The 20,848-nt window shown below is 44.3% G+C and overlaps 1 protein-coding gene across 1 annotated transcript; it reads left to right on the top strand.

The window, feature by feature from the left end:
- The first annotated feature begins 1,495 nt into the window (after positions 1–1,495).
- LOC139223842 (transmembrane protein 47-like) lies at positions 1,496–17,696 on the top strand. Its single transcript, XM_070855846.1, has 3 exons — positions 1,496–1,760; positions 13,358–13,498; positions 17,477–17,696. Exons 1-3 carry the CDS (start codon positions 1,532–1,534, stop codon positions 17,653–17,655), a joined length of 549 nt encoding a protein of 182 aa, XP_070711947.1. The 5' UTR covers positions 1,496–1,531; the 3' UTR covers positions 17,656–17,696.
- Positions 17,697–20,848: the final 3,152 nt, after the last annotated feature.

Here is a 20,848-nt window from a genome sequence, read left to right as displayed (position 1 = left end):
CCTTGATTTCACAGTTTTAAAATTCCAAACTTTGTGGGTTTGGTCACAGATTTCAGAGCTGAAATAACATTAGAGTCAATGAGGGTTGAGTTGAAGTTGTGTCCTGGTGCTTTGGGGCTGTGGCACCAAAAACGGTCCAGCAGCTGAAATGCTTACATGGTCTTAAACTAGTCATGTTTATCTACATTTTATCTATCTTGTGAAATGAGCGCTTGCTAGCAGGTAAAAGAAGTTTTTCTCTCTCCCTCCCTCCTCTGTCATTTTAACATGGCAGTCAATGAGCCGTTCGGTCGGTGCTCCCGTCGCTCCGAGGCTCGTGGGATGCCCTGCGTGTTCTGGGCCACATGACTGCGTGTCCAAAGACTTAAGCTACATTTTGAGTGATGATAAACTGTGACTGTGGGCGAAACGGTTCGGACACAGCAGGGAGTTAAAGACAAAAGCTTCATGTGATTTTTCCACTCCTCCACGCTCTAGCGATGACGTCACCGCTTTAGCACGAATGGAAATTCCGACGATTCTCCCCATTCACCTCCATGGACTCATAACGCACCACGAGCAAAAATTTCATACTGAATATTATGGAAACTATGAATGAGAAAAGTCATAGCACTCGATTACCGATTGAGCTGCACATTTAGCAGTTTGAATGACGTTCATACCTTGAACGGTGTGGGAGGAGAAGCGCGGCAAAATATTTCAGTAGAAGAACATATAGTGTGAATGCTCTGGAACATTCACACTAATTAGCGGCATTAGTGTGAATGCTCTGGAGCATTCACACTAATTATTGCCACAGGGCTGTACACCACTGAGGACACTCAGCAATACTTGTGGAAGTTTCAGGGATTTAATGAAGTGAGGAAAATAGTGGAAGTTATTTTATTAAGTATTAATCTGAATTTTTTTTCATTTGTTCTATCAAATATCAGAGAATAGCCCATTATAGTTTCCCAGCTCCCAAGCTGTCATCTTCAAATGTCGTTTCGTCTGCCCAACAACACAGAACTCAAAGATTGCCCATTCAGCAAATATTTACATTTGAGATCTGAGGGCTTTATAGTGGGTTGTAAAGTAGTTTTTAATAGAAACACCCACAAAGCTGCAGAGGCAGTGGCTGGTAGCTGGTTCAAATCTTTTGGTTTGCTCACAGGACCTCTGTGTTCCTGAAATCCTGTCTACGGCCCTGTGTGTGTGTGTGTGTGTCTCTGCCCCTCTGTCTCTCTCTTTAGGACCCTGTAGCACCTGCTGATCCCTGGGAGCCTTGACGTCAGCGCAGTAAACGGTGGAGATCTCCGGTGCGCGGCGGCAGCGGCGCTCACAGGCGCAGCGTCCGTCCAGCGCGCAACGCAGGCGGCTGCGGCGGCACCAGCAGCGGCAGCAGCAGCACCCAGCTCGCACCTCCACGTCCGACTTTGGCACACATCCTCACCCCGTCTGGAAGGGACAGACCAACACACACACACACACGTCGACACTCACCCAAGGTTTTGAACCGGTCCTCTCTTCTCCTCGCCTCTCCAGCCCCGCCATGTCGTCTGCTGTCACCGAGACGGAGGAGTCGGCGCGCAGCTCCCCGCTGACGCCGCTCAAGCTGGTCGGGCTGGTGTGCGTCTTCCTGGCGCTCTGCCTGGACGTGGGAGCCGTGATGAGTCCGGCGTGGGTCACCGCCGACGACCAGTACTACCTGTCCCTGTGGGAGTCCTGCTGGAAGCCGGCGAGCACCGACAACTGGCAGTGCATCACCACGCTGGGAGCAGGTAAGGAGAGGGGGGAAAGGGAAAAGTCACAATGTGGGGGGGCTCAGGGAATCCTAACAACCGCTGCTTGTCTCCTGTCCCGTGCGCACCGGGGAGGATATGGGCACCCGCCGTGCGTCCTCTGTGGCGCATTCACGGGAGCTTTTTATGTAGTTGAGAACAAAGATTGGTCCTGAATGATGCTGAAGCTGGTGGCGGTGATTGGAGGGGAGCTTCCTCACCTCCAGAAGGGCATTCCCAGATGAGAGGACAAAGACAATAATGTGTTGACTCTATTCAAACCTTGGGGAGGCTTTGTCCTGAGCAGTTGTGACTCCCCGCTGCCTCTATCCAGCCTTAACAAAGCCTCGTCCTGACAGTCCCTGTCAACCTGGGACTCCACTGGGATCTCCACTTTCATTAATGTGGAGGTGAAATGAAGGGGTTTAGCCAGGCTGGACTGCACTTCAAACCGAATCACACTCACATTTTCAGCATTTCTTTTATTTGAAAACCACGAAGGAAAAAAAGAAATAAATCCAAACCCACTGCTCTGAACTGAAAGTGATGCAGTTTGTTTTACCCGGCTCCACCTGCCAGTGACTTCCCCCTCACATTCCTTCTCAGCCCACTCTAAAAGCTGCAGACGTGACATTTTGAAAACACACCAGAGTGTGGTGAATACCAACGCTGGTGTTAATGGGCGCACAAGTGGCTGACTGCCACAGGTCTAACAGGGAGCTGCTAGAGGAGAAACTGAGGTGGATGCCTGTCAGACAGTGGGCTGCTAACAGTAAAATTATGAAGCATTAGAGCTGAAATGTTGATAACTCGGAGAGAAATTAGTTGGTAACACTCTCGATAATCAATTAAATGTAAATCTAAAAGGCAGCCTGCTTCTCAAATCTGAATATTTCATGGTTTCTTTTGAGGAATCTTCTGTGAAAGCCATTTTTCTAACATTTTATGAATCAAACCATTAACTGATTAACTATATTTACATAATTATGGTTACAAATTAATCATAGATCACATTTAGTATGAAAGCAAAGTTAGTTCCAGTCTGAAAATGCTATTTGAAGTTATGTTAAAGCTGAATGGTGAGAAGGCATCTCTGTGTGTGTTATAAGGCCTGATGGAGGATGACCATGGTTTCCCCCTGCTTATCAGACTGTGCACTAGAAACTGTTTAGACACCTGAACATACCACTCAGCCATTCTGGGGAAATAAAACTAAAATAAATGACGCCTGTTTTTGTACTTCACAATGATGACCATCTAGATCATTAACTCTGCAGAACTGCCACCACCTTCACGGTGAAGTCTATCAACTCTCGTGGGTGCTGCCTAATGAATTCATTTGTCAACACAGGAGATGGAGGGGCTGGCTGGCTCGATTATATAGAGCTCATCCCGCCTCGCTCTTTTTTTTTTTTCTTTTGTTGTCTAGAAGACGGCCTTGTTGTCGTGCCCGGGAGAGGTCTCGCAGTTTTGTTGCAGGAGAGGTCGGGTTGCTCTTGGATGTTGGATTGGTTTCCAGGGAAACGGGAGTTTACAAGCATCACTTTATTTGGAGATAAAGTGGCTTTATTTACTACCGCTGTGACACGAGGAGCTGACTGGTGCTAATTACACTTGGGGGCATTAAAAAGGAATCATTTAAAGGGTCTTTAAAGTGTCAGACACTGGACCAGACACCATCTATCTATCTGTCTGTCTGTCTGTCTGTCTGTCTGTCTATCTAGGTGTGATGGGCTTCTGTGTGTGTGTGTGTTTCTGCGTCTGTTTGTGTTTATTTGTTTGCAAGCGAATGAATGTCTGACTGTATGTGTATTTGTGTGACAGAAGGGGTGTCTGGGTGTGTGTGTGTGTGTGTGTGTGTGTGTGTGTGTAGATTGGCGTATCTGTGTGTGTTTGTGCCAATAAGAGGCTACCATGTTGAGCTGACCTATTTCTGGACAGTCTCTTCTGAAGCCCAGCTGAATATTTCATGTCACACTCTGATTTCTCTGTTGTTACATCTCCACACCTCCTCTCCTAGGACCTGTGCGCTCACACACACACACACACACACACACACACACACTGACATACTTTGTGACTTTAAGCACTTCCTCTCTTTCTTTCTTCCATTTCCATACACATACACACATCCAGACTCCAGACCAGGGCTCTAATTAGATGTCTTGGCGCGACAGGTGTGTGTCGGCTTGAAAGTGTGTGTGAGCCTCACCGACGCACACACACGCACACACACACACTGATCTTAAAAAATAAATCACTCCCTGCTTGTGCCAGCTCCCTCGGCTTGTTCTGCTCACAAAGACAGCAGTTTCTGTTAATTTAGCTCATCCTTTTCATTCCGTTGTGATGATCTTTTTTTAATAAATGAAACTGAATTGAGCGCCGCAGGAAATCAGTCTTTTCACCATCCCTGCTTTAGAAAGCAGAGCTACCACAGCGCAGCCCCAGCTCGGGTTGGCAGGGGTGTTTGAACCAGGTTGACCACCTTACTGTTCAAAAACATACAGCTTTATAACATTTACAGGCGTTGATATGTATCAATTTATACATTCAAATGCACAGATCCCTCTTTGTGTCTGGATATGTACAGGCCCAATCACACCAGCATTTAAAATGACCGAACTTTACAGCTAAATCAATTCATTCCAGGTGAATTGCTGTGATTAGTGGATTTGCTCGCGGGACCGAAACAAGTCGACTCAAATTTTCTGCATGAAGTTCGACTTCAAGCGAACTCTGACTCGCCATCTTAACTGCTGATTCATGCTTCTTATTACAGTTACTCAAGAGCAAACTGTGCGTGCAGTTTGTGATTGACGTGAAACTATAAAATATCAACGACTTTACAGTCACAGCTTTGTCTGCATATCATGACCAAAATGTCATTTTTACATACACTAGCTCTTTAAAGACATAATACAGTTTCAGAGAAACTGTGTGACTCTAAATGTTGATCTATTTTAACAACAGAAACTCATTAAACTCAGGGACTTGAGGGCTTAATTGAGTAAAATGAAAGGATTAGACTTTAAGAGATTGGAGATGTGTGCTTTATGTTCATGGCCTTTCAAGACCCAAAGTGTGCATCTAAGGGCTGAATCCAGACAAATGCACCGTCTGTGGAACTGCCCTCACCTCCAGAAACAAGCAAAATGCTGTAATGTGTGCAGAGGTGGATCATGTAATACTCCAATCAGAGTAATGAATCTTTAGCTTCTGATGAATTGGACTGAAATGGAAAAACAAAAGCATCTCACTTAGCAGAGTAGAACAGAACTAGAGTTACTTTGTTAACTGACACAGTTGTAGTGCACCAGAATCACTGTGTAAAAGTCCCAGCAGCAGCATTATCAAGTCAGACAGAGCGACATGAGGTGTTTTATGGCTTTATTAGAGACTGCCCGCAGTGAGATGGGGAACGACGTGCGCTGAAAGCACCTCCCACGTTCGCAGCATGCGGGACGGACGATAGAGAAGGGATGAATTCCTGTGCTGTTTAACAACTCAGGACGCTTCTGTGATCACAGGATTGGTCACGTTAGGGTTAAGTTAAATCTAATTCCGCCGAACGACAGACTCTGGCTGAGGCGAGGCAGCCATGTTTGGCCGGTTTTATGCTCCTTCCATATCAAGTGCCAAGTCTGATATTTTGGAGCTTTCACGAACATGTGATTTCACAGTCATAATTAGAATCTGGATGCTGGTGTGATTACTGTTTTACAAGATGACTGTTGCTGTGTGTCTGCTGGATGTGTAAAATAGGTAACCGCTGCGGGTTTGTTGTTCTAGCGCACATTAAATCCAGCTGTAACACACGTTTAGGTTCCACAAAGACAAAAAGCTTTGGCTTTAACACACAGGTGAGGCGGTGTTACATGTTCCTCTCATTATACTTCACCAGTCACACGGAAATCCTGGAGTTCTCGTAGTGGACGTATGGCCTTATAGGTAGACCAGAGGAACCTCCACCTGTCTCTCTCTTCCTCACACACACACACACACACACACAGATGTATTACAGTGCACTGAAAGGTGTTTGAACCCTATGAAGTTCCACCTGGAAGCCAACCTACTTTCTTCCTCTCTTTATTCCCTCTCTGCCTCACAGTCACTCCTTCTCTTCCCTCCTCGCATCCTCCCGTCAGGCTCAACCACCTCCTCCACCTCCTCCACCTCCTCCACCTCCTCCTCCCGCGTTCATTCACCCCTCTTGTTGTTCCTCTCGTCCGCTCTGCCTCTCCCCCTCCCTTTCTTCCCCTTCCCTTTTTCCACTTTGTTTTCTTACGACTCGGATTTCACGCTTTTACACTCAATCAAGTAAGCAAACATGTCTGTTTTTCGGTGCCTCTCACAGTCAGCAGGCGCTTCAAATGAGGCACAATGAGTTGAACAAAAGATGTGCTTTTGCTACCAATAGGTTTGTCATTCACTTGACCTTGAGATATTTCCCTGGCTCTCTGCTGGATTTGGTTACAGCCTGAGATGCTATTAAGAAAAGCAAGGAAACCACATTATGCTCTCTCTTTGTCTTCCACTATTATAACAGGAATACTCTTTCATTGCGAATTATTAGATGGGATAAGCTTTTTCAACTTTTGCATGTGGTAATCTTTGGATATTTAAGAATAAATGCCGAAAGATGTGCTCAATTGTGCAGGCAGATGTGATTAGAAACAAATGGGGAGGGAAGTGGTCTAAGTTCTGGCCTGTTCTGACCCACATTAACCAGTCTTTGATGTCACAGATTTGAGATCAGTCACCGCTTAAGACCTAAAAACCTCCATAAGTGCTCCCTGCCCTACTCATCTTTCTCCATCAGTGTATCGATCCATCCATTTTTACTCCTCTGGCTCTTTTCATCTCTAAATGAATTGTCTCTTTCTCAATACTCAGCCCTCCTCCTTTTTTTGTTTTTTCCACACTCCCCTTTGTCTCTGTTCTCGCTCCTCCTTACTGTCCCTCTCTCCTCCCTGAGGGCTTCATCGTTACATTTCTAATGTTAATCATTTTCCCTTTGTAATTTCTCCATCTTTCTTCTCTCCAGCCCCCCTCTGTTTCCATTTTCTCCAGGGTCAAGTCTCTCCCCCTTCTCCTTCTCTCCCTCTTCTCCTCCTCTGTCCCTCCCTCCCTCCCTCCCTCCGTTCCCCTCCTCTCCTCTGACTCCGTCTCTCCTCTCAGTGAGCCGCGGCCCCAGAGACACCCGTTCTATTTGTAGCAGCTGAACGAGGAATGGGAAATGATGTGGCATTCAGTTCTGTGGCAGGCAGACAGACAGGGGAATAGCCAGGAACTTACAACTCCCATTCGCTACCCCCAAAACGCACACACACACACACACACACACACACACACACACACACACACACACACACACTGGGGGTATGATGGGGAGAGGGATGTGCATGTGCCCAAACACACATAATCCATTTGGTGGATGCAAATCAAGCTTTCTTCAAAGCATTTATGGTATCACAGCGGCAGCATGTGGCAGCACATAAAAAGCCTGTAAAAGTCTTAAAATATACAAATTCTAAATTATCTATGGACATAAAAGAACAAAATTGTCTTAAATACAGTCATTCCTCTGGTATTTTTTTTAATACTCCTCATGTTTTTCAACTTTCATCTGCCATGCTTACTTGGAAACAGGCTGCTTTGTAAGCCTCATGTTTTGGTTATAAAATTGGTCTTTGATTAAATCTGAGACCTTCAAACATTTTACATCCACTGTACGATATGCAGGCGGTTGCAGCCCTCTGAATTAACACCCAGGACCCCTCAAGTACCTCCAAATTACATTTCTGGGGATCTACTTCTTATATGCAGCTGATACTCAGCACTATGGTGCTTCGAGCTAACATGCTCACAGTGGCAATGCAAGCATACTGATGTTTACCAGGTATAATGTTTACCATGCTCTCCATCTTAGCGTGTCATCCTGCTAACAGTTGCTAATCAGCACTGAACACAATATATGGCTGAGGCTGATGCAGGTGTTTGGTCATAAACTTAAACATCGGACACATTGAAATTTGTAATGGCACTAACATAATTGTGTATTGCATTTTGTGCCGCTCCGTCTGGTAGGTTGAGAGATATTAACCAGGATAACTGAAAACTTTGACCTGATGGTGTCAAGTCAAGTCAGAGATCACCAAACTGTGAATCTGGGCAGAGAGTGGAGGAGCTCAGAGAGGCCGCTTATGATAAGTCCTGGAGCCAGTAATTCATGAACGGATCCTCGCTTTGCCAGCTGTGCCTGAATCACACAGGGTTCTTGGTGTGGTTGCCTGCCAAAAAGTTGATCTGAGGCAGATGGAAACTCAAGTGAACATAGAACATGGAGGGTGCTTCTGGCTCCTCAGTCTGCACTTATCTCTGCATTGTTTTTATCATTTATTTATCTCTTGAGGCAGTTGTGAGCCCCTTCAGCACCCCGAAGCCCAGAGCTTTTTAGCATTGCCAAGGACTGGAGTAACCTCAGCAGAGTTTTAATTAATGTCATGAGTGAAATGGTAAAATGAAGACTAACTAACAGATGTACTCCTGGTTTTACATGTGCAGCTACAGGACAGGACTTCTGCTTTGGATAAAGGAAGCCAAAGTACCACTGCAGCTAATCGGCGTGACAGCTTGGAACGGCTTTACAGTAAAGAAAAAAATGTGACAGTGATCCTGTCACATGGCAAACAGTCACGTTACAGCAAGAGGTATTTCTCACAGCACAGCACTGTGTGTGTGTGTGTGTGTGTGTGTGTGTGTGACAGAAGAAACTCTATAGTTGCCTATATGTCTTGCAATGTCTATGACGCAATTTTAAAAATCAAAGCTGCCATAGTGTGTGTGTGTGTGAGAGGCAGAGAAAGAAGGCTTTACATATGGTATGTGTGTGAAAGATAAAACGGCAAGGAGAGTTATACAGTTAAAGCTACCATCTTAAGTGTGTGTGTGTGTGTGTGAGAGAGAGAGAGAGAGAATGTGAGAGAGAAAAAGGGGCAAGATGTGTCATACTGTAGTATTTTACTCCAAAACCAAAAGATATAGAATACAACTTTAAGTTTGAATTAGAAAATAGGGGATATAGGGATTTACTGAGCTGATGAAGGGAACTGGGATCATGACGAGTCCACATTAAGTACAGTTCTCTTCCAGTATCATAAAATTCAATGGTTACTCATCAGTTAAAGACGGCACTGGTATGTGTGGTATGTGCACGTTCTGGTATTATCATGCATTTGTGCAACTTCAGTAAGACATAAATGTCTGTGGCTATAAATAGTGAGTTAAAATCATCTCTGTCGTGTTTTCCAATGACTTATTCAAAAGTAGAAGCGCATGACGTGAAGTGTTTGTGTGGGTGGCGAAGCATTCACCACAATTAACTATTAATTAACTATTTGTTTGCGATGTCTTTTTTTCTGTCTGGTGAAATTCAGCTTAAGATGATGATGTCTCATGTGTGTAGATGATTCATTAGTTACCATTTCTGGGGGGGGATTAGGAAATCACAGGCCAAATCTAAACTAAAGTTCCTGCCCGATACACAGCAAATGATCACTTTGTGTGTCTCAATGAAAACATGATTGATAGACGAGACAAATATGTTCTCAGCTAAGATATGTGACATTAATTGACCCAATAAATCACAGGGTGACTAGTTTCAAACAAGTGAACTTGCACGTGTATAAAAATGTATCAGCATGAGGTCACAGTTTTTCATTTGCCCAATAGTTTAGAATTAACGTAGATTTTAGTGAGCTTTAATGTGAAATATAGTCATTAGAGGTTGGATATTAATCATTTTGACATTAAATCATTAAATTTGTTAAGCATAACCAATATCCCTAATGTTTGATTTAGGCGCCTCGCAGCGCTGATACTGATGGATCACACATTTACTCTGCATGTGTGTGTGAGTGTGACAGAGAGAGATGTGACGCTCAGTGAACTAGAGCTGAGGACATTTGTTTCCACTTCTGATTGGTTATTTGAAGCCTTTCATTTTGCATGCCGGTTGATGCCGCCTGCACAGAGTGAAGCCGGCTCTGTGCTTCTAGAAGGGAAGTTAAATATGAATGAACGATAAACCAACTGAGCCTCCCGAGAGCCTCGTTTTAACCCTCCACCTCGCTGCGTCTCATCCCTCCGCGTCTCCCATCCCTCATTCCACTCCGCCTTGCATTGCTTATGCAGGGCGACTCTCGGCGGGCAGCAGGATTTGCCTCAGTGTCGCCGCTTTTTGGAGTGAAATCCTGATTATTTTTTTTGCCTGAAATGCTTTTAGCTAAGATATGAAGCAAACGTGCACACTGACCCGCATGGGCAGATCAAAATGCAAACTGGGCTTTCATATGGGAATAACTTTCTGCCAGGAGTCATTTTAATAGAGCTGAATAAGTGTTTGTCCAGGAACCAGCCTCCAGCGTCACCGTCCCAATCAGCAGGCTCCTTCAAACTGAAAATAAAATGTTTTTGGGTGTTTTGCATTTGTAATACAAGATGCTTCTGCTCCATCCCTTTTATTGCTCCTCTCTCCTTTCTGCTCTCGCTTATCTTTAATATCCTCCTTCCATCTCCTGCCTCCCACTATCCACCTCTGCGTCTCATCTTTCACCTCCGTCTCCGTCTCTCTTACCCTCCCCTGCCTCGAAATCTCTCATCTTCCCTTATCTCTCCCCTCCACCGCCCATCTTTCAGAAGCTTTTTTTTTTTTTTTTTCACAGTGCCAGAGCAGTAAATTTAGGAGTTATGTGTATTTACACAACTTAAACAGCTGTATGATGAATTATGAATTCACCTAAACAGCCCTGCAGTGTGCTGCTGATGCCAACCACTGTGCATCTGTACTGACAGCTACATTTCTGCGTCATTGATGTTTTCTATGGAATTTTCAGTTTGAAGTTTGCCTTTTAAGAGCAGCTGCATGTCCCCAAGGACTACAGATAATTTGATTTCTTTATGTATGTTTTTTTTAAATGATATTTCCTGTCCTAGTTTAGTGGAAGCACAGAATTGGGTTTGACAGCAGCTTCCACGAGTCCGGCCAGTTTGGCAGCAGCACATCTGATCACAGTGTGAAGGCAGACAGGTGGAATAAAAGGTTAGAGGAATGGTCAAATGTGTTTTCTCCCTTTGAGCCCAGATGGATTAAGTGACAAGGTGTGTGTGTGTGTGTGTGTGTGTGTGTGTGTGTGTGTGTGTGTGTGTGTGTCCCTGTCACACCAGCATATAAAATGGTGTGATTTTGCACTGATGTGTCCATTCACTTGTTGGGATGCATTAACATTAAGGATATCCACATTTGTTTCTTGCAAAGAATTTTATAAAGCGAACTTATTTGGAGAACTGACCAACAGACAGTCAGGAGTGGACCAAGATGCTTTCAAGTTCAAACTTTTTCAACTTTACCTTGTTTTGTGCTGCCGCCGTAGTCTGACATCACCAAACCCAATCAGCCTGGAGCTTCTCAGTTGATTTTCAATTTCCTCTGGGTGTTATGAACGGGGCGTAGACCAGAATACCTCTGGATGCAATAGGACCTACAACTAATCAGAGCAGCGCAACATGTGATGTGGCGCCGAGTGTGAATGAAACTTTCACCACATCCTGTCGGAAAATAGAGCGACCACTCATCAACGAAAGCTTTGAGTGCAGTCGGTTGGTCTTCAACACAGTGTTCCACATCAGCATGCAGCCATCTTGGCTGCCTCAGCCTATAAAATAAATGGCTGTGATGGGTCGGGGGGGGTATTGACCACACACACGGTCGCACCTGAACACGTTAAGAAAGGAAGGCAGAAAAAGCAGGAGCAGCAGCAGAAAGCTCATGAATCTTGAGTTTGACGTTAGATATGGGTGTGTCTCCGTCTGACCATGTGTCCTCTGTGTGTGTGTGAGTGTGTGTGTGTGTGTGTGCTGTTTCAGAGTGCTCCCTATATAGAAATGCGGACAGATTTTTGATAACATGCCGGCAAAGCTTTTTAGCCGAGGCTTTTTGTCAGCTCAGGTATACTAAGTGCTCTCTCTCTCTCTCTCTCTCTCTCTCTCTCTCTCTCTCTCTCTCTCTCCCTCTTCATTACTTTCACTCAGCGCTGCTCTGTCCCCAGCCCCTTCACGCCCTCCTCACCTCCTTTTCCTCCTCCTCCTCCTCCTCCTCCTCCCCCCCTACTCTGCCTCCACTCCTCCTCCTCCTCTCCTCCGTTTGGCATTTCTTTTCATGCTGTCCTCTCTCTGTCCTTGTAACATTATGCTGGTGCCTCTCCACTTGCATGTTTCTCCTCTTTTATCGCCCATCACCCTCTCGAAGACGCTCACCGCCTCGCTGCCACCGAACCTCTCTTCATCTCCCTTTGTTCCTCCATTCTTGCTCACTCATTTGCTCCTCCTTTGCTCTTTTATTTCTTCCCTCTTGCCTTTCTCCCCTTCAATAATTCGCCTTTCATCCTTTTCTCCCCTCCATCTGCCTGTTTTACCTTTCTTTTTTCCCTTCTTCCATTCTCTCCTTCCTTTACTCCCTTTCTTACTTATTCCCATTACTTGTCTTCCCTCCTTCCTACCCTACTCTCCTTGCTTCCTTTTTTTCATTGCCTTTATTTTACTCTTTTTCTCTTTCTAACTTTGTGCACCCTCTCCCCTTCCCTCCATCCTGCCATCTTTCTCTTCTTTCCCTCTTTTCCCCTTGCTTCCTTCTTTCCATCCCTTCTCACCCCTCTGCCCTCCTTTACACTCTTCTATCTGTTCACGCTTCCTTAATCTAACCATCGTCATCATCGTCCTCAGTGTTTCTTTCCTTCCCCTTACCGTCTGTGCTTCGTGCGTCAACCCCTTATTTCTTTATTCCTCCTTTCTTTTCACCTTTCAGTGCTTTTGTTTTATTAATTCCTTCCATTTTCTGATGTTGTCCATTCTACCTTCATCCATGTATACCTCTTCTTTCCACTCTTGATTCACCTCGTCCTCTCTCTCACTTTCCTTCTACTTTCCATCCTTGTATTCTTTTATCTGCATGTCTTACCTTTCCTTTCTTTCTCTCCTTTTCACTCCTAACCTTTCTTCCTTTCATTCATTCATTTCATTTCATATTCTTTCCCGCTCTCTTCTTGTCCCTTCGCTCTCCTTTGTGTTCATGCCTCCTTAATTTCACTACTGTTGTTGTTTCTCTCTCCATCCCCCGTCTTTCTTCTACATCCCATCTTTCCTTGGACCTCATTACTTCCATGCTCTTGTGCTCTCCTTCCTTCTTTCTTTCTCTGTTTTGTCTTTTCTCCTTACACCCCTTCCTGTTTCATTCTTCATTCCCTCCCTTCCTCACCTCCTCCCTCATTCTTCCTCCAATCAACACACTTGATGGTGGTATATGCAGTAATATGAAATGCCAAATGAAATAATATGTCTCTTGTGGCTCCGTCTCTCCTCCCACTCCCTCTTTAAGCTCTGCCGCCTGTTCACTATATTGCATTTATTCATCAAGTTCTCTGTATATTCGTCCTTAACGCAACATGTTACGTGAGTTTTGCTTCCTCTCACTCATTTGCTCACTTTCTTCTTCTCTTTCCCACCGTGTCCACGTCCCTCCTCCTCCCTTCCCATTCCAGACTGGCAGGTTGCTACGCTGGCCCTGTTGCTAGGGGGTGGAGCCCTGGTGCTGATGTCATTCCTGGTCGCTCTGGTTGCCGTGTGCATCGGCACGAGACGGCGATTCTACGCGCCCGTCGCCCTCATGCTCTTCGCTGCAGGTTCAGTGCACACACGCACACAAAATGACCTGTAATCCATACACAATCACAGCAGTCCTGGGTCGAAGGCCACACACTCATTAAGTGTTAAAATATACACACCTAATGACTCTCACACACACACACACACACTTAATCAGCCAATTTATACAAGGTAACTGGAAGGTTGCAGGGTAATCACATTGAAAACTGACATGCATTTAAATGATAATCCTTACTCACTCATTAAATAGGCACACACACATTCTTGAATACAGACGGACACACGTACACACACGTTTCCTCTCGCCCTCAAACTCATTTGGGGAAAATCGTATTTCTCTGCGGGGTCAAAGCCGAGTGTCACGCCTGTCCGTTTAATTTCCCCACTCAGCCCCAGTCTCAAGTCGAACAACTGTCAAGTTTCAGCGCTTTCCCCATCCTCACCTCCCGGAATAATTGGAAAATTTCATTTTTTTAAGCCGTGAAATGTTGCGTTTTGCAAAGCAGGATGTGTTGCCTGTCGGAAAGTTACTGTGTAAACCACAGAAGTGAGATGCAGCACCAAAGAGGAAAGCTTCTTAACTTAAAGGGATGGTGGGGAGGTTTACAGAAGCTAAGTGATTTCTCATGAATAGGAAGTCTTCTTTCCCTGAAGAATACTGACAAAATCACGGATGAGAGCTGAAAATGTAATGGACTGGAATTAAACGTCCTCGTTATGTTTGGATTGACATTTGACTGCTCATTCAAATAGTCTTTTTGCATGCTGTAATGATTGAACAGCCTTTCTGCAAACAGTGTGACATTTCCAGCTCGAATACATATAGAGATACAAAGTGGCTGGAAATCTTCATTTCAGCCATTTCCTTATGATGTCCTCAGCGCATTTATCATAGAAACACAAACATAATGATGCCACAGGTTTATGTATTGGCCGTCACTTTAAATGATTTCAGTTTGATTTATGCAAAATCATGTTTTTTCCCTATGAGGTTTGGCTTTGCTTAAAATATGAAGCCTCTGCAGCCATTACTATACAAAAGCATCCAGTCAGAGGCAAGAATCTGAACTGTCGCAGTTTCAAAATGCTTGTTGCTTGCTGCGATTTGGTAACCAAACCGTGTGCTGAAAGTAAAACCAAATGTGTTACTGGGCCTCTGAAAGGATGAAGCCCAATTGTGACACAAACACGACAACTTTTAAGAACTTAACAGCAACTGGGAATCGGGTTTTTGCCGTATTTTAATGTCTCACCTTGCTGCAGTGATGTTGTGGTGTACCCCAGGATGGGACAGTACACCGTGACATCACTGCTGAGTGTGTCTACAGGTGTGATGAACACACCTCAGGACAACACAGCTATCAGTGATGTTGGCTGAAACAGCCTGCTGTTAAGTTACTATTTAAACGGCGTGATTGGATTGCCAAAAGAATAAGAAAGGCACTGTTACTGTGGTGGTGTCTCATCTTGTTAACCGCATCATAACACTGTAATGGAGGTTAATGATTTTACTTTCTACCCACCTTTGCTAAGAAATCTGGTCAGGAGGTTCTGCAGACCTGTGACATGATGGTAATATAGTCATTAAAACACAAAGAAACATCTAAATGAATCATGGATCATACACCAAACCCAACATTTGTCCATAGAAACTCTGAAATTTGGATGTTAAAGCATAGATTGGATTTAACATTGAACCTGAACTTTAACGCTCCTCGTGGTTCACAATATAAATGTGATGGCAGACCAATGTGCACTAATGTTCAGTTTAAACAAGGTTGTCTTGTTTTTCTAAAAACAAAAAGTTAGGCCATCAAAATAACTTGAAAGAAGATCCCTTAAAGCCTTAAAACAGCGGCTTTAAACTATTAGCGGTGCTAGCGCAAGCTAAAAGTGATGAAAACCCGCTGAAAGAACATTTGTGATCATATGTTTTCTTGCTGGTCGCACCATAAAGAAAACTGGAACAAGTTGTTAAAACTGGATTATGTTGTTTGTCATTTTCAGCACCACGGACTGGAAGCCAAACAAAATGTCCCCATGCGCCCCATTAAACTTTAGAGAAGCATTTTACTTTGCAAAAAGCCAAAATGCTATAATTATATGATTTAGCACGACGGAGCTGGAAAAACAGAGGTCGGTAAACTATTAATTCTTAACGTACAAACAAACAAAACAGTAGCTGTCAAACTTCTCGCTCTCCCCGTGATGGGACACAAACAACCTCTGTAAACGCTATCTTGGAAGCTGAGCCCGGAGTGTTTTGCGGGTGGACTATAAAGAGAACCTCAGTGAATGATAGATCACACGTACGCTCCTTAACGACCAGCTACCTCTTTAAGGCTTGTTTTTTTGCACCATCTGTGTTAATATTAGCGTATTTTCAGATATTATGCATTCCACGCTTTTTTTTTTCCACGCAGGAAAGTGCCAGAGCTGTTTGTGTTCCCACAAGATGAATTCCCTTTGAAGAACTAACGATTGATGTGTTCCCCTTTGTTCCACTGCCATCCACCCCCCCCCCCTTTTTTTTATACACCTATCTCTCTGCCCATTCTCCCCCGTCTCCCCTCATCCCTCCATCTCTCCAGAAACTCGTCTCCTTTGACCCTTTAGTCCAACTGTGACGCTCTCTCATTCCTTCCACCCTCTTCCTCCTCTCTCCTCCTTTCCTCCACCATCACCCCCTCTCCTTCCCTCTTGTCTGATCCTGCTTGATTTATTTTGTTTGTCTAAAATGTGCTAAATGAACTAAACAGAGCTAAATGACATCCCCTCTGGGCACGCGGCTCTCTTCAACCCGGCCGATGCTAATTTCTGCTATTTTTCTAGTATTTCTAAACGGCTTTGTATGTGACTGCTAAAAAAGACAAAAAGTGTTTGTGGCCAAATCCCATGAACCCAAACTCATCCGACTTCACAGAAGTTTGTTCCGAATGCACTTTTGATTCACTGATTAATAATTGATATGAAAATAAAATATTGACACCCTGCTGTCTAACATGGCGTACTGAAGCTGTAAATACAAATACTTCCCTCCATGCTCACTCACTTATTGGTATTATTGTGCAGCTGTTGTTTTTTTTTCTTTGGAATTGATAGATTGCACAGTACATAAATATTTTCAACATTTACAACCCTTCTGCCTCTTCCAGCTGGTGCCCAGGGTGGTGTCTTGTTCTAACAGCTGTACCTAACATAGATACCGACTGTAGTTTAGTTTTAATGCTATATTTGTTCTGCCTTTTAGACACATTTTCACTATTCAGAAACAAGACTAGGAGTCTATAGTGAGGCTAATGTCTAAATGTCTGAGCGTCTGTTCCCAATATGATGGCAAATATATTCAATAGTCGATTTGTATCTGGCACTCACATTTGTAATATTGTAAATTTGTAAATATCTCTATTTTCTAGCTTTATGTTTTATGTTCCTTGATTATGCACCATTGTACCTGATTCTGACTAACAGGGCTCATGGACTTCCAGGCAGCCAGAAGCAGTGCTAATCCCACTACTGCTATGTGTGGTACTACAGGCACTCGTACTATTAGACTCCAGCAGTGTATACAGGCAAAGCTTCCCTCACAAGAACTGTCAGCGTAAGATTAATAAATATTTATCAGCAGCACGGGATCATTAAAAGAGAGCACAGCTGTCTGTGATGTTTTCCTCTGAAAAACAATAGGCCCTAACAACATCTGTCAGCTGTCACTGTCACTGTCCCGCCCGGAAACTCTAAATCTGTGTCAAGTGAAACAGTAAAGTGATCGCAGAGCCGTAAACTTCTGAAATATTCATTAATAGCCATAAAGACACAGTAACAGCACGTGCTGTCCTAACTTCAGTTGAAGATTTCAGTTATTCTGGTTTGTTTTCAGTCCACTGTATGTGTGTCCATCCAACTTCTCCCTACAAACCAAACTTTTTCTACATTTATGTTGTGTTAAGCTGTGATACCTCACCTTGTACTTAGCGTCTGCATGTCTCCTCCAGTTGTCCTCCAGGCCTGCAGCTTGGTCCTCTACCCCATCAAGTTCATCGAGAGCATCAACCTGAAGATCTACCACGAGTTCAACTGGGGCTACGGCCTGGCCTGGGGGGGCACCATCTTCTCCTTCGGCGGGGGAATCCTCTACTGCCTCAACCCCAAGAACTACGAGGAGTATTACTAGCTCCGATTCCAGCTGAGAGCCCTGCAGCCACATGCTGGGAGAGGTATTCAGGGGATCAAGAGGGTTTTGGGGGTATTTTCCTTATAACAGCTCAATTCCCAAGAACTGAAAGAAATACTAAACACTCTGGGTTTGAGCCATTAACTATATCGCCACAAGCTTCCTCCTGGGGGAATTTCGGGGGGTCACGCTGGTGGTCGGGATTTCTTTTCTTGCCTCAGTTAACAGAACTGTGAGCACTGAGGTGGGTATTCGAACTTAGAGCCCAGAGGGAGTCTTAGTAGTTCATTCCTAGGACTTGTGACACACCTAGGACAACTGACAATCCTGCAGTAACAAAGGAGAGAGGTTTGCAGTGATTGTACCACCTCCATTCTTCCTTCCCTGCGAACTTAACTGCAAGAGCTGCTCTTATTATGTCACTAGTGTCAACCCAACCTGTTGACTCTGGAACTGAGGAAACAGGATGTCAGACTGGGAGGCTTTACTGCACGTTTACACACGCATGCACATGCAAAGGCAGTCCTCGGGCTGGACATCTCCACAAATCTCATCCTGCTCCATCAGCGCATCGTCATCGGGGGGGGGGGCTTAGTCAGGAGTCGCGGCGTTTCGTCCTCTTAAACTTCCACAAGGACATGGAAGAGGATCAGACGCTCCAGTTTGCGCCTCATAACTTTCCATAAGACAGATAGATTCCTCTTGAGGGTGGGCAAGAGGGGGGAATAAAATAAAGACACCCGCTCAATATTCTGTTATCGACCCACTTGTCTGTTACCGCGGCAACCCACAGGGTGCGCACATGCAGCTGTCATGATTGATTAGCCATGGTCGGAGGTGTGAGACGGGACTGCACTCAGCTGCCTCCGAGGGTTTGCTAAATTTCGATTCCCAATGAGCCGAGTTTCTCCGCACTGTGACGCTCGGAGCGTCCTTCCCCCTCTGGTCCTCTGCATCCTGCTGGCGGATGAGAGTGTACACACCACACACACACAGTGGCGTCTTAGAGCGCTGGTGTACTGTAAGTGCAGTCTCAGACACACATATGGACATCTGCACACCTTCAGTGCAGGTGGGGGTAGCTGGAGTTTAGGTGTCCACAATCACCACTTACTACAGTGTTAGCAATTTGGAATTTGCATTACATGTTTTGGTAAAAGACATCCATATGTGTTGTAAAAAACATTTAAGCTGGTCAGAAATCACTTTCTAATCTAAAAAGGCACTTAACTCACTAACTAACAGGATTACTGTCAAGGACATAATCACCTAACTCCCAGTATGAGGGATCTATGCATTACTATGTGCATGTAAACATGAGCCACTGAAGCGGACTATTTATAAACCGGATCAGTGTATCTGCTGATAAGTCCAGGCCACGTTTCATTAACACCAAACAGCTGTCTCCTCGTCCACAGTAAATGTCAGGGATCGGCCGTGCGCCATGTGTGTAGATGTTGATGGGAAACAAGGCGGGCAAACATCTGTTGGCACGGGGAAAGCAAATGTCAATATCAGCCAGTGTCACATTTTAGTGTTGATGAAATGCTGGGGCACATACTGTAGACACCGAGTAGGATTGTTTCTTGCATCAAAGCATAACCATCTTCCAGAAGAGATCATATCACTGCCTTCATGTCCCAATGGGCTGATTTGAATTTAAACAGTATTTATCTCACCTGCCCTCCGGGTTCAGCTCTAATTATCAGTTGTTATGTTCGGGTGGTAGCGATGGATCCGGTGAAATTCCTGGGTGAGAAGCAAATATTGTAAACTCAAAACTGATTTTAAAGTCTAGATTGGGCGATAAAGCAGGTGATGAAGCTACTGTTTGCTGTTACCCTGTTTATGTTTCCTCTCCTGTGTGCACAGTTACTCCCCTAACCTCCTGACCTCCATTACCCCCTTCAAAAAACACATTCTGTAATTTCAAAAGTTCACAGGGACTCGGATGTAAAAGAAGAATCCTACGGACGACGTTTTAGAGATGCAAGAAGCGTCTTGTCTGTACTCTCCATTGTCACATACAGTATTTACTGTGGAGCTGTCAAGCAAGCGTCACCCAAAAATAGGATCCAGGCTGCCTCCCTCGCCACCTTAATAAATGTGGAACCGTGCAGACGATCATGCATGCAGAAGTCCATATAAACTGACACGATGGTGTTTAGTACAGACAGAATCATTCCAACTGATGTTTGTGACAGTTGTGTCTGTCCCTGCAGCAGCAGTGCTTCTAAAATCAGCTCATTCACGTGGATGAAGGACTGAGATCTGATGAGGCTTCAGGCAAACTGCTGTGTAATCATTTAGTGTATACAGTGTACCCATTAAACACTCACTGGGTACCTTTAACAGGATAAATATGGAAGTGCAAAGAAAGACGATGAGAGGTTAAGGAATTAGGAGGTAACAATTTTGTGTTTAAGTGGGACTTAATTATACTGGAAGTATTATTTGAATTACTGAATACTATTCAATAATGACCTGGTACAGTAATATTGTAGGAAAATGGGTTAAAGGATTAAAGGTACTAACATTAAAATGAGTTGTGGTGTAATCTATTCTGACATGATTTACAAAAACTTGAAAGTCAAGTCAAGGTACAGAGAAGCTTTGTTATTAAAGGAATAGTTTTGGGGGACTTATTCATTATTTCTTTCCATCATCGACTGCTTAGCTTAGCATAAAGCCTGGACATGGGGTGAAAGCGAGCACTGCTCTGTCTGAATTAAAAAAAAATCCACATTATATCCACTGTTATATCTTGATAGTCTGATCTGTACAGCTGCTGGCATATTTAGCACACAGACACGAGAGTGATGTTGATCTTCTCATCCAACTCTGGAGAAGAAAGCAAAAAAAAGAGTGACTATTCATTTCTTGTGGTATAAATTGCTGGGTTTTTTTCGGGGGAACAAAACATTAGGTCAAGCACCAATATAACCACACATAAAAGCATGTTGCAAATGATGAAATACTGGAGAAAAAAGAATGTGGTTTTGGGATCCAGTGTAGGATCGATCAGACTTTCTTCTCAGGACGTGGTGGAGAGGAAACCTGAGCTAAAAGGAGAGAGAATAATGTTAATGTTGCTCTGTGCCTGCACTGGGTAATTTACAAAGTACTTTCAGTGTCATTTTTTTCTCAGCAACGCATCATCATCATCAGTGCACCATCATCATATTCCATGTAC

This window comes from Pempheris klunzingeri, chromosome 24 (assembly GCF_042242105.1).
Source record: "Pempheris klunzingeri isolate RE-2024b chromosome 24, fPemKlu1.hap1, whole genome shotgun sequence".
Lineage (NCBI taxonomy): Eukaryota > Metazoa > Chordata > Actinopteri > Acropomatiformes > Pempheridae > Pempheris > Pempheris klunzingeri.
This window is presented reverse-complemented; position numbering and strand designations above follow the sequence as displayed.